We start from the raw sequence: 14720 nt of genomic DNA, 5'->3' as shown, positions 1-14720 counted from the left end.
GTTTGTGGTGGTGTTTTGTTTGTTTTTTAGTAAGTGGAGTTGGATCTTGAGCAGTTTTAAAATGACTTTAAAACTGTTTCAAGGGAACTCTTAAATTGCTTCTTCTCTTAAAAATCTTTTCCTTGAAGGCTTATCTAAACTGAATAAAGCAAGATGAAGACATTTCTCCTGGCCCTAGTGTTTCTAAATTTTCCAATTTAGCCCATGAAGGAAACAATAACAACAACAAAGCTTCTAGTAGCTTGTTATTTCATAATAATAATAATAATAAATTTGTTGGACTTTCTCTGGCCAAATGAACTCTCTGGTCCAGCATGTGCTAACTCTCTGGTTTGTTTTACTTAATCTGATAAACATTTTCCTATCCTAATTGTCCTCATTTTCCCTGATCTCATGCATCATAGTTCTATTTTTCAGGAAGCATCTGATTCTACGCTCATAGCTCCCAGGCCAACAAGTCAGGGGGCAGGTATCTAACTATAACATGCTATTCAAGGGAAAGGCTAGAAGGTGGGCTTTCCTATGAAATTACTGTTTCCAGTAACTTAAAACAACTTGTCCTTCCTTAGTCTGCCTTGAGGATCTTCTTTGGTCTTCAGAAGAAACTTTGCTTTTCTCTCTCATCATTCTATTTCTCTTCCAAAAACTCTATCAGACAAATAATGTTTCTTGCTGCCACACTGAAACCCTTCTGCAACCATTTCTCCTCCTTTCGATTTTATATTATGTTTTAATCATTCATTCCACTCTACCTCTTGTGTTGTTAAAAATACACTTCCTTTTTCTAGCCTCTCCCTTCTCCCAGCACCTTATCCATCCTCCCTGAATACTACTTCTTTAATCACTCCCATGCCTGCCATTTTTAAAGGGCCATCCACTTTCCAGGATCTTACATCATCTAGGCTCCTTAAAGAGACCATCACCAGAGAGATTTTTGTTCAATGAATATTCTTACAGTTTAACCAATCAGGAAAGAAAAACTAAAAAAATCAGACAAAGAAACAAGGCAGTTATCACAAGTGAATCAGGGACTAGAGAGGGCAGGTATTCCATTTGTAAATTTTGTCTTATGATAGGGATTGAGAACTTGTGGTTTTGTTTCAGTGGTGATACTCTGATTTTTGCCTAAGTTTATATTTAATAGTAAGGGAATGATTTTCAAATTTTCCACGGGAGAAACTTTGACTTGGTTCTCCTAAGTGGGCTCCCTCTTTGGCATACTTACTGAAAAGGACGAGACTGGCGTTGGTCATCCCCAGGTTGTTGGCGGCCACGCATGTATAGTTGCCATAGTGCTCCTCAGTGACGTTGGTCACTGTCAGGGAAGACTGGCCCTCCGTGCTCTTAATCTCAAGGCCATTGGCACTATTTATCCTACGGGTTCAAAGACAGAAGAGTAAAGAGAAACAACTATGAAGATTTGGTGCAGCCATTTATTTTTCATCTTTTAAATTGAAGAAAAGGGAGTGAAAGGAAGTAGTTAGAGCCTGTTGATCCTGCTCAATTCCTCATTTTAATGGTACAGTCCCAAAGTATCAGAACCAAAGTCTACCAATGGAGACAGCGCGGGAATGGATGAGTTTCACTGGGCTTTGGTTTCTGTTCCAGGCAAGAAAGACATGCAGGTGGAAACTGCCCACTCTGTGCATGTAACCTGCATGCTTTGGGGCTGGAGTCTAAGAACTACAGTCCCAAAGCACCAGGTAAAAAGCCTTGGAAAAGGAATGGTCTAATTGGAAAGGCCTAGTAATTACGGCTAGGGTGGGTGTTTCATCAAGGCTTCTGGTTTCCTTTGCTGAGCAGGTGAGACCCGGGGGGGCACAGCAGACTGGGAACAAACCTGGTGTCATCTCGGTACCACTCAAAGTCAGGCGCAGGCACTGCCGAGGCTTCGCATTTGAGGGAAGCTTTTCGGCCGGTGGTGGCTTCGTTGCTCTTGGATTCCGTGATAGTGGGAGGATCTATAGGAAGGACAGACACACAGTTTAGTTTACATGAGCTTTGGATGGTGCGCCAGAATTTCCACACCAGGAGGAATTAGAAAGAATAGTGTGACTGCAGAGGAGCAGGACAAAAACCGTCTTAAAGCTCCATTTATGTGAATGATGTGATTGGCTGAATGGGATTGATCACTAGAAAACTAAATGAAAATAAGAGATCAATGGAACTGTAGACTTGCTTTATTTAAATGTGACACTGAAAAGGGTTTTATGGAAATGAAGTCTAGGATTTCTTTTTCTCTTCCAATAGATCATCCGTTATTCCAATCACAGGTTATCATATTTACATAGTTTTTTCTTTTCTTTTTGTACATTAAGTGGTGATACTAAAGGACTTGGGATTTGAAATGTGTAATCTGAGCTTTTTTCTTTTTCACCTTCATCAGCATCATCATTATTATTGTTACCTTCAGAGATGGTAGTAAGCAATCTGATGAAAATCACAGAGCACTAAAGTCCTTTTAGCTCAGGCTTAGCCTGATACCATTGCAAGAATTCAGAAAAACAAACTGATGTTAAATAATTGCTGTACTGTTTTCCCTCCTCTGTGTTCCATTATTTCCATTCTCCAGGTCAGTTTTGCTTTTATGAGTGAGAGTGCACTGTGAAGTCTATCATGGTACATGAATATGCTCCTGAGGTTCCATCTTCTTCTCTCTTTGGCTATTGCACACTTGATTTTTTCTGCTTAGTACTGGGCTCACAAAACTGTGACAGCCTTGAAATGAGCTCAGAAATACATTCTAATTTTCCATGATTCTCTCAAGCAATCCCATGGAAAGTGGAACAAGGGTTTACAGGATCACAGGACTCAGCCACAAGGGTAAACTTAAGCTCTAGGCTTGAGGATGCTGTGTGTGTGCGCAATTTATGGACTTGTCAAGGAGAAAAAGACTTCTGTCCAAAGGTCATTTGCCAGAAAATGGCAACTTGGCTGTGTGTACATGGATAAAATAGACCCAAACCACCTGTTTATATTTTACAGACGAAAAACCTTATTTAGGTAAATTAGTGAAGTGAACTTCAGTATTAAAAAATCATTGAATTCATCTCTGCTCTTTAGCACCTGGTTCAGCTCACTTTTTTTCAGGGTTTTATCTTCATAATCAAAAACTATTTTCCAAGTTTTCTGCCTCTAGAATATCTGGATTCTTTTAGTTTAAAAAGATGTACAAAAGCATCAGGTTAGTCTGCAATTTTCTCCCCCATTTCATTTTCACATGAGCTTGGGTGTCTTTAAATTACTGTCAGAGAGAGGAGGTGTTAGAGTACACCTGGAGAGCATGGCCAGCCCATGCGTAAACACGTGCCAGAGAGGGAGGGGTTGTTGTTCTGTTTTAGATTGATCTCCTCATTTCTGTAGAGACACAGAGAGGCAACATGGAGAGTGGAAAGAACCCTGGACTAGAACCTAGGCTTGCTGGAATTTAGTCTCTGTTTGGTTGTGTGGACTTCCCATCACACACTATCTTTCTGAGCCTTGGTTTTATTATTTATAAAATGAAGGAACCACACATTAGAGATCTATAGAGTATTTCTTCAACTTGGGAAAAAAAGGCCAGTTCTAACCCAAACAGCCTATTCATCACAAATGGGTAGTATGATAACCCACGTGTATTTTCATACCTTTAATCCTTAAATTGCTAATTTCAAAATCGTAACTCATTTATCTAATATATGGGTTGGGGGGTCAGGATTAGTAACCAGAAATAGAAACTGGAGGTCTAATTTTGACTCTTAACCAGAGCTGTGGCCTGGTCAAATGTCTGTACCCCTTCGAGCTTTTTCTTTCTCATATTTTCAAATAAGAAATTAGTTTAAAATGATCACCAAGGTTCCTTTTAAAATTCTTTCATTCTCTAATTGGTTATGTCAATTGTTAGAGCACTTGAGTTCAGAGGTTAATGTAATGATTAGAGGTAGTTGTATGAGGGAGGTATTTGTACAGAGATGGGGCATTGAGTAAAAATTAAGAGCTTGGAATTAAAGTTTGACAGATCTGAGCTCAAATTTAGTCTCTGTCCTTTAGCATTAAGAGAGCTCATTACTTTGTCTAGAGTCCCACTGTTGCAATATCGTCATCTAAACATGCTGGAACCAGACGCAGGGGGGATCATTTGGAGATTAAAGAAGGAACCCAGAGATAGCTTGCACTAGGTTTGTGATAAAGGGGATGGAAAGGAATGAACAGGACAGATTTGAGACGGAAGATATGGGCTACAGAACGGACAAGATTAGATGTGAACGGTGAGGGAAGAGTATCAAAGATAACACCCAAGTTTCCAACCTGAGTATCCACGTGATGCCATACACTGAATAATGTCAGTTCCCCATCTTCACCATTTTGCTGTATTAGGTTAGGCTCTTACATTGCTAATAACCCTACAATCTGTAGAATGTTGAGCAGAGGGCTGATCTTGTTTGTGAGTCTATGGGTTTGTTTAACTTCTCAATTTGTAAAATGAGTTTTCACCAGTGTCTGTGAGTTTCTGGAGCTACCTGGTTAACAGTGTGATGACCAGCCCCAACCTGGGCTAGACTCCATGTTTTCCATCGCCTCCACCCTGGAGCTCATAGTTGGAGCACCTCAACATATTAATAGTCCATGGTGGAGGTCTTCCAGCCCTCATACAAGTCATACAAGTCCTAGCTGTACAGTTTTACAGAAACGTTCTTCCTCACTCTGGATGTTTCCTTCCGTGTGGTGGGTGGGAGCTTACTTAGTAAACCTCCTTGCTCTGGAACCCAGGGGGTGATTTTTCTACCAGAAAAATTAGGGAAGAACAAACTCGGTCTGTTTGCTTCATCTCTCTTCTTTCTTTTTTCTGGGACCAAACCTCTGGTGGGGATCAGAGGTTCTCTGCTTTTCCAGACTGATGTCTTACATAGGCTCTCTCCTTCCTGCTCTCATGTGGGCAGGCCTGTCCTGGTCCAGGGCTGCCATATCTGGAGAGGTAGATGGGGCACGCCAAGTTACTACCTCTAACCATGTTGATTTCTCACAATAGGTGCAATTGGGCCTCCTGTATGTCTCTTTTACTAATTTCTCAGAACCTGAATAGCTAAGTAGTAAGCTATTTATTGGGCTTCCCAGATGGGCTAGTGGTAAAGAACCTTCCTGCTAATGCTGGAGACATGAGACACAGGTTCAATCCCTGGGTCGGGAAAATCCCCTGAAGAAGGGAATGACAAACAACTCCAGTATTCTCGCCTGGAGAATCCCAGGGACAGAGGACCCTGCCAAGCTGTAGTCCATAGGATCACATAGAATCAGACACAACTGCAGTGACTTAGCACACGTACACACACACACACACACACGCACACACACACACACAGGACCCTGGCAAGCTACAGTCCATAGGATCACATAGAATCAGACACAACTGCAGTGACTTAGCACACATACACACACACACACACACACACACACACACACACACACACACACACACACACTTAAGCTATGTATTAGCTCCTCAGAGATGCCAGCATGGTGAGGGTGGTGTTGAACTAGGGTTGAATACTTTTAAATGCATTGATCTTGGGACAGGATTAACTGGTCAGTTATAAAGGCCAAACACTTGTTCTTCTCCTTGAACATCTAGGAAGTTTCTCATACCAAGGTGTAGTCACAGAGAATGATAAATGTATGAATAGTTCATTACTTCTAGTATTTCTCAAATGACACAATGGTGCAGGTCTGTTCCATTCCATAGCTTATTGGAATGAATATTTCAAAATTCATTTGTAATGAACTTTGTATAGGTGAGGCTAAGAAAGGTATTACAAATCATATCGTGGCATGTCTAGTATGGTTAAAATAATAGATGTCCTCACTCAAAATACAGTTATAATTAAAATGTGGCTTAATAAAAATGCTGCACAGAGGCCCATAGTTATTCTTTACATGACTTTGCAATAGTTTACAATTGTCAGAGGTCTCTTCTGGTTATTACTTTAAAATTTTGGGTTCTGAAAATATTAATAAGGGCTTTCTTCTTATATCACCATCAACAAGACTCTTTCTACTAGAATGAACGTGATAACAATTATCGTGGCCTAGCAAACAGAATATCACTCATTTAATCTCCCCAGTGTTTGGAGTAATAGTATAAAGGAGCAGAATTCTTAATAAAAGACTCAATTTATAGACATTTATCAGGTGTCAGCACTCCCCTAGGCTTCATTTATTCTTTTCATCTAAATAGTAGCCCTAGAAGTAAGGATTATTAACCCTATATTATGAGTGAGAAGGCAGGTCTGCAGAGGGTTAGTTAATTGTGCAAATTCACACAACCAGCATTTGATGGAGTATATATTTGAACTCATGTTCGGAAGCCCATGCTCTGAACTTCTCTGTATTTCCATTTGAATGAGTTCCTTTGGAGAGAAATTAACTCCTAATACAGAAGAACCCCATTTCGGAATGCTGGTAGCTTAAAAGGTAAATGTTACATATTTCAGCTATCATAAGGCAGCCAAAATGGCACAACATACACTGGGACAGTGGATATAAACCCACATTAGGAATCAGGATTTGTGGGCTCAGTTGCTGCTTCTGCACTTAGGTTGTTGCCTCTTGAGGGTGACACATTAACTTCTTAGAGTCTCTCACCTTTGAATGTAGATAATAAGACCTTCCTACCTGTCTCACAGGTTTGATGAAAAGACCAAATGAAGTCTCATATATCAGAGCATATTTATCACCTGAAGAGATTACATTTATTATTATTATTTTTTACTATTTCTCACATGATATCTTGGAAGGAAAGAGGGCTTTGGAGTTAGACCTGGGCAGAGTCCCATCTCTACCACTCACAGGTTCTTTGGTCTTGTGGCAGACAATGCTGACATTTTCTGAGCTCTGTTTTTGTCCTCTGCATGGGATGATTTGATTATCCCCCTGGGTTAATGTGTGATGGTGGGCCAACTGGGTGGGGGGCAGAGAACATCGGCAATAAGAGAGTCATTGTTTTCAGAGAATTTAAAAATAATAAAACTAAAAGTTGTCTTTTTTTTTTTTTTTAAATCACCATGTACCAGCAATACTAAACCAAATATACCAAAAACTGTCAGTGATAAAGTAGGTCATTACTCCTTTTGTGGAGGCAGGCCAGGTCCCATACACTCCTCCTTGGTTGGCCACTGTTGGTGAGGTGATTACAGTGAGTCGTACAAAATCTCCAATAGAGTCTTGGTACTCTGGAGGTAGGCAGGAAATGATGGTTATTGCTCACATTGCAAAGTTACAGTAGAAAATTGCAGTACTCTCAATCCTTACTGAATAGTTTATCTGACAATCCCATAATAGATTCATGGACATTAGGATGTGTGTTCCCTGGCGGCTCAGATGATAAAGCATCTGCCTACGATGCGGGAGACACGGGTTCGATCCCTGGGTCGGGAAGATTCCCTGGAGAAGGAAATGGTAACCCACTCCAGTATTCTTGCCTGGAGAATCCCATGGACTGAGGATCCTGGTGGACTACAGTCCATGGGGTGGCAAAGAGTCGGACATGACTGAGCAACTTCACTTTCACTTTCACTTTACTGACATCATCCCAACACAAGAGTAAACTGCAGGTTGTCAAGGAGAATAGAGAGGTGTAGCCATGAAGTTTTAGAGAAGGTAGCCAGTCTAGTTCCATATTGAGCAGTTATTTTCCTCAACATTTATCATTAGATGATGAATCAAAGTATTGAAGAGTTCAGTTAAAATACAGATACATTATCTGGAGACAAAGGATGTCCCCAGTCACAGTTGTGGAAAATATGGTAGGTAACCTCGCTTCCTTTAATACATGGCTATTGAATGTAAGGGTGAGCTTTAGAAACACCAAGGTCCCGTGTCCCACAGCACCTGGTTGGGTTGGTTAGCTCTGGACACCAGAGTGCAGGTAGAGCTGAGTTCAAAGGGAGAAAAGAAGAAAATAGAAGTAACAGAGTGACAGTGTGATCGTAGTTGGAGAGGTAGCCGTGGAAAAGCTGCAGGCAGGAATATTAGCTGCTCAATGGGTTCGGCAGCAGGCCTGACAGCTGGGGGCAGATCTTGAGAAAAAGTTCTCCAAGAATAAGTAAAGCATCCAGTATAAGAAGACTCCAAATAAAATTCAGCTCTCTGGCAGCCCACTCCATTGTTCTTGCCTGGAGAATCCCAGGGACGGGGGAGCCTGGTGGGCTGTGGTCTATGGGGTCACACAGAGTCAGACAAACTGAAGTGACTTAGCAGCAGCAGCAGCAATTGCTGAACACTTATTATGCACTAGGCATTATGCTTGGGATACTGGGTACTAGGATAAGACAAACCCATGAGTAGCTACTTTTAACTCTCCGTGAGAACTGAAATTGAGGACTTACACCTAGAACTGGTAAATGGAGGACAGTTGTCCCTAGGGTTGGTATCTGGATGAAATTGGTAGCCAAATTCTAAGATATGAGAAAATAGAAGTCTTGCCTACTGAATGAAATTTTACTAAGTTTATTTAGTTGAAGAGATTTCAGGTCAATAATTTAGCTTCTGTAAATTCTGGGACCTCCTACCACTTAGAAAATAGATTTTGCATGTCTAATGCAAATGGCTGTGCACAGTGTTGTAGATCAACTGTGGAGAAGGATTATCCAGTGAAGTCGCTCAGTCGTGTCTGACTCTGTGCGACCTTGTGGACTGTAGCCCACCAGGCTTCTCTGTCCATGGGATTCTCCAGGCAAGGATACTGGAGTGGGTTACCATTTCCTTCTCCAGGGGGTCTTCCCGACCCAGGGACTGAACCTGGGTCTCCTGCATTGGAGGCAGATGCTTTAACCTTTGAGCTAGCAGGGAAGCCCTGGATTATCCAAGAGGAATAAAAAGGAGAGACTGTAAGATCCAGCTTGTGAACTAAACAGAGGAACTGTTTTGTCTCTCTTGTTTACTGCTCTAGCTTTCAGTGCCCTGCAACAAATATCTGTTGGCAACTGAGTAAATGAATCAATGAGTTGCAAGTAGGAAAAAATTACCAGCACTGGGATTTTTTTTTTTTTAAGTGGTACTCTGAATCAGTTTCATTATGATGATCTATTCAGGCATTAATTCTCTTAGTCATTCTGCTCCCCTGACCTAATTGCAAACCTTGTGCCTTGAAACGGAAGTGGAATCAGCTTAAAGAAAAGGCCATTTTCACAGTACAACCACCACTCGTGCTCAGCCGTGGCCAGCCCTTTGCGATTGTGGACTGTGCCCACCAGGCTCCTCTGTCCTTGGGATTCTCTAGGCAAGCATGCTGGAGTGGGCTGCCATTTCCTCCTCCAGGAGATCTTCCTGACCCAAGGACCGAACCCGCATCTCCTGCACTGGTAGGCGGATCCTTTTACCGCCTAGCCACCTGGGTAGGCAGGCTTATATGAGGTGATGGAGGTGATGCTGGAAATTTGTCAGTTTCGATGAATTTTGCTAACCAGATCTCAAACTGTAATTTCATCTTGGAGACTTCATCTTCTTAATACAAGTGCATTTAAGTAGGGTGAACTGTTTGAACAGGACAACAGGAACAGTGCCTAGTTGTTTTAATATAATATAAACACAGCTTAATGAAGTGCTGGTAATAAGGTGTTTCCAAAGGACACTGACTTAGAATATGCTTCTTGATTTGTGACCAATAGCAATGTGCAGAGTCTGGAGAAATGTTAAGAGAGAGTAGAATTTACCTGTGAGCGTGTGGGTCACCTATTCATTCAGTAAACATTTACTGAGCAATTTTTATAAAGCATATGTTAGGTGCTGCTGTTTAGGACAGACTGGCTGACTAAGCTCATTTTAGTTTTCTGTGTAATTTCTTATGACATGTCTTTTTAGCATCTCGAGGCTCTGTACATATTCTTCTGTGGTTCACTCATCATTTGGAAAAGCTCACATTTTTATAAAAGGCTTTTCTTGAAAATTATCAGTATTTTCTTCTGTTCTAAGTTACACTTCAGGGACAGTCAAGAAGGAGCAGTGTCAGACTAATTGCACTAATAATAATAGGACCCAGGCGGCTGACTTTGATCTAGGGAACCATCTGCAACGCCGACCGCTTTGATGTTTCACACAATGGAAGCATAAATATTTTCAATGTACTCCATGATTGGACTTTCCGAAATCTAATTAAGATGAAGGTCAATTAAGAGAAAATAAAATCTTAACTCCGAAAGTCAGAGAAGAGGTGGAAGAGGACGGCATGGCTGTGTGTACATAAAAGAAGCTAGCTAACCTAATTATAAACTTATATCAACACCAGAGAAATTGCCTTTCATGTGAAAAAAAGGTCCTAAAGCATTTTATAACATTGAGATCATTAATGTGTCTTTGAAACACACCCAGGACTGGAAAAGAATAGTAATACTGGCATTTCAAATCTCTATTACTTAAAAAATAATCACAGACAGTGACAGGATAAAAACACTTTGGACCTTATCAAACGCAGCCCCTTGCTTCTTGGAAATGAGTGCCATAGATGATACAGCGGCATTGTATCTGTAGATCCATCGAAGTCTGGTGTGAAGGGGATTTCGCTTTCTGTTTCAGAAGGCTGTCAGGCTGGAGCAAGGCCATGGGAAAGAGCGCAGCCCAGAATAGACCAGGTCACCTAAGGCAAGTTTCCTTGGTTCTCTATGCCTCTGTTTCCAAATTTTTAAAATCAGACTAAGGATGGTTATCCTATGAGTTTGTTGTGAGGATTAAAGCTCAAATATAAATCCCTTAGTACATACTAAGAGTTGAAAATACCTGTTCCTCTTTCTCCTATGGAAAGGCATGGGCTTTAGAATCACAGACTGGAGTCTGAATCCCTTTTCTCACCCTTACTTTCTGGGTCACTTTGGAAAGGCAATTACACCTCCTTGGGCTTTAGTGTTTCAAACCCTGAATCAGAGTCACTGGTATCTACCTGTCTAGGCACTTCATACAGAACCAGCAGCACCTAGGTCAATTGCATGGAAGGCTTAAGATGGTGGAAAATACCTTATCACCGTCCAAAGCGTATTTTCAAATATGGGTTAAGATGTCTATGCATGTGTGACTGTGTGCTTTTGGGCATGTGTGTATATATGTCATCTGTGCATATGTGTCTGTGTGGAGTATGTACTTGTGTGTGTGTATGTGTTAAACACACAGGAGAGAAGAACTGTCAGGACACACTTTTGTCCCTGTCACTAGCCACAATTATGTGATGTGGAACTTAAATGACATGGGGAGTCACTCCTCGCTGAACAGGGTAAACGAATTCTCTTTATTCTTTTGCTGGGTGACACACAGCCTGTGGATCTGCCCCTGCCTCCCCCTCTTCTCTTTTGAACTACATCTAAGGATCCTTTCATCTGAGAAGTTCAAAGTATGCCCACTTACCCATGCATCTTACTGAAATCTTCCTTTCTAATCTGCCCATACTTGGGGACAAATACATAACCAATATTAACCTATCAGGTATTCCCTGTCGCCATCAGGGACAAATGGTATCTGACCATGGTGGCTTAAGTTTGTTCCCAAGGCCAATTAGCTCAATGGCCGAGGATAAAATATGATCTTGAATTATTCTCTTCTGACAAACAATCCATTAAGATGGAAATTCCAGCTAAAGCAGATATGAATTGTTGTTTTTGCCAAAGTGGTGTGACCTTGGTCTTCACAAAGACCAGAAGAGTGATTGCCTGAACTGCTAGTGCTATCTGATCATGTTTTCTTAATTCTATAGTCCAAGTAAAAGACAGAGTGTATTGTTAAATGCATTATGGGTTATATTTAGAATTGGTACAGTTGATTTATCAAATTCAAAGGCCAAGTCCTGCCCTTGGATATGTCCAATGTACAAATGTGCATCCCTGACCAGAGGAGCATCTGCTTGGAATGCAATGTTCTCTTGCTAACAGGATCTGTAGAACTCACGGGAGGTGGAGGCGGGCCCTGGGCACATGGCTTCTGCCAGCTCCTGCCATACTCACAGTTCACAGTGACCTTGACTTGTTTGACATCCGCCGAGGAGACCTCATTGGCAGCTTTGCACTCGTATTTGCCTGACTGCTCCCTGGTGATGCCGAGGATCTCCAGATATTCTTCTTCTCCTTCAAATTCTCTTCCTGAAAAACAGAGGTTTGCATGATTTTTTTAAGTTTAAAATATGCAGCAGATCACCTTTTTTTTTTTTTTTTCCTTTTTAGAAGCAATAAATCCACATGGCTTTTCAATAATTTGATAGTGTTCTTTGTCTGAGGTCAGGCTCTATGGATGCAGACCTCAAGACAAAAAGTCATGTGAAAATGATCAAGGAGGCAGTGTTCTCAGGAAAAACTGGTAGGGGAGTGGGGAAATGGGATCTGAGAGAGAAAGGAGCCAAGCCAGGGAGCAATGCCAATGTCAAGTCTTGTTTCATAGTGGGCAACCTGGCTCAGTCCCCCAGGGAGCTCTGGGCACAGCATGGAGCCAAGTTCCAAGTTGTCCCCATCAAGAGTCAAGAAACTGGAATGTTTATACATCACACTCATCAGTCACTGGTTAAAGGCTTAGAGCAAAGTGGGAATTGTGGGGAGGGGCATGCCAGTTGTAAAGGGCTCAGAGGGGCAGCCCCAAAGGGCTGAATCATCCATTAGACCGCATTGCAAATCACACTTTCCACTAAAGTTGTTTTTAGGACAAGCTGCTTCCTTTTGAGAAGCTGTCAGTCTTCTCTCCCAGCTTACGTGGAATTCTATTCACAAAGGTCATGTCCGAAATCCTGTGTTGTAGTTATGGCTTCTTTCTTCAGTACCAAACTACATCATCCATGAGACTTTCAGGGCATGGACCAGATCCATGAGAATGTGCTGCTGATGGCTCATTTTGTCACATGGTGGGGTGGGGTTGGCTAGGGAGCTAAATATCACTGGCCTAATTCATTGGAAGCAGGGGTCTGGAGGCCCATTTTGGAAAGCTGCACAAAGCTGGATGTGTCCATTTTTATAAAGAAATCTCAAGATAGTCAGGTTTGTTGATTAAATTACTTTCTTTCTGTAGGTGCAGGGGTGAGACATGGAGGGGGAGGAAGAGAAAAAGGCAAGAGAGAAGGTGAAGAGGAATGGGGATTGAGTAGGAAAGAGTTTGGCCAGAAAGTCCTACAGACTGCAGCTAAATTCAGCTTCCATCCCCGTCAAGTTACCAAAGCCACTGCTGTTGCATTAGAACAGAGTAGCTGGGAGGGTCCTAGAGGACACAGTCCTGCCACTGTGAGGAGAACCTGCTCCTGGTCCTTCTACACTAAACAGTATCAAATAATAGCTCTGTTCAGATACTACAAGCTGCTTTCCTTTTCTGGAAATTCTCTGAAGGCCAAATCAACATAACAGCCAGCCAGCAGAGAGACAAATGCACTGTCTAAATATGTCAGCTAACTCTGTTAACTAGGTTCCAAATAGAAGCTAGTGCCTCTTTGATAACATCCTTTAACACAGCTGTCAGGAATTCTCTTAGGTTTCACGTCTTCTGTTAATTGTCACTATCACTAGTTTTGAGGAAACTTTGCAATCCCAGGAACAAAAAGGCAATAGTTTAATAATTTGGTTTGAGTCCTGCACATTATCAAGTACATGCTTCTACTGAGAATTTTATAGAATTAGTCTGTAAGTGCCTAGCTGCATATGGGCTTCCCTGGCGGCTCAGTGGCAAAGTATCTGCCTGCCAATTCAGGAGACATGAGTTACATCCTTGGGTGGGAAGATCCCCTGGAGAAGGATATGGCAACCCATGCCAATATTCTTGCCTGAGAAATCCCATGGACAGGGGAGCTTGGCGGGCTACAGACCATGGGGTCAAAGAGTCATACACAACTTGGTAGCTAAACGACAACATGTAGCTGCATATTACAGTATGCATAGGAACAAGTTCCATTCCAAGAGCATGTTCCTAAGGCCAATTTGTCCATAAGTTCAACAAAGTTAGCCTAGGTACCCAACTAACACAATCACCTATATAGTAATGTAATGTAATGTGTTTATAATACTTTTCACACAAATAATACATAAAAACAAACAGAAATAAAGAAAACATTTTTAATCTTATAGTACAGTATCTTGAAAAGTACAGTACTACAGGCAAGAAGAGTTACTGACTGGAGGAGGAAGAGAAGATGAGAGATAGGAGTTGAAGAGTCATCAGCAATAGGAGATGAAGGGCAAGCTGCAATTTCACTCATGCCTTATGTGACTAGACATGCAAGGGCACATTCACATCTTTGAAAGTTTGCAACTTGAAGGTTTGTATATAGGAGACTTACTGCATTTATAAAATGCTATTTTTTTCTTCCTTTTGTTTTCACCTGTTTCTTCTCCACACTCATGCAAGGAGTCAGATCTGACTTCTCATGCCACAGAAGTTGAATGTGGTAAGAAAGGAAACAGAAATCTTGGAAAGGGTAACAATCTACTTTACTGGATTAGCAGGGAAGAATTTGGGCTTGGAGGAGACAAAAAGATCTTTCCAGCATCCTTGCAACCATGAACTTAGAGTCATGCCAACTAAGTGATGCTAAGAATCTTCGAGCTAAATATAAATACTCTAAAGACAAATGGCAACACTGACAACTGCAGACTAAAATAGGACAAAGCTCATTAAAAATCTGGAGTGCAAAAGTGGGATTTACAGTAAAGACAGCATTATTGATTTTGAGAGTAATGGTGGATTATAATGAAAAAAGAATTAAAGATGAGTTCAGAATAGTTTGGGATTTTTGCCCT

General features: G+C 41.4%; 1 protein-coding gene across 2 annotated transcripts in view; it reads right to left on the bottom strand.

Annotated features, from left to right (window-relative positions):
• Window positions 1–14720, bottom strand: part of LOC120851655 (limbic system associated membrane protein) — a 713563-nt gene that overhangs the window by 42576 nt on the left and 656267 nt on the right. For both annotated transcript variants that reach the window (XM_040224602.1, XM_040224610.1), the window contains exons 4-6: window positions 11958–12092; window positions 1841–1961; window positions 1226–1374 (exon numbers count right to left, since the gene is read on the bottom strand). In XM_040224602.1, coding sequence (XP_040080536.1) covers window positions 1226–1374; window positions 1841–1961; window positions 11958–12092 — 405 coding nt within the window. The remainder of the gene's footprint in view (window positions 1–1225; window positions 1375–1840; window positions 1962–11957; window positions 12093–14720) is intronic.

Source organism: Oryx dammah, unplaced genomic scaffold (genome assembly GCF_014754425.2).
Source record: "Oryx dammah isolate SB20612 unplaced genomic scaffold, SCBI_Odam_1.1 HiC_scaffold_2, whole genome shotgun sequence".
NCBI classification, from domain to species: Eukaryota; Metazoa; Chordata; class Mammalia; order Artiodactyla; family Bovidae; genus Oryx; species Oryx dammah.
Note: the sequence above shows the minus strand (reverse complement) of the source record. Positions and strands in the feature narration are given on the sequence as shown.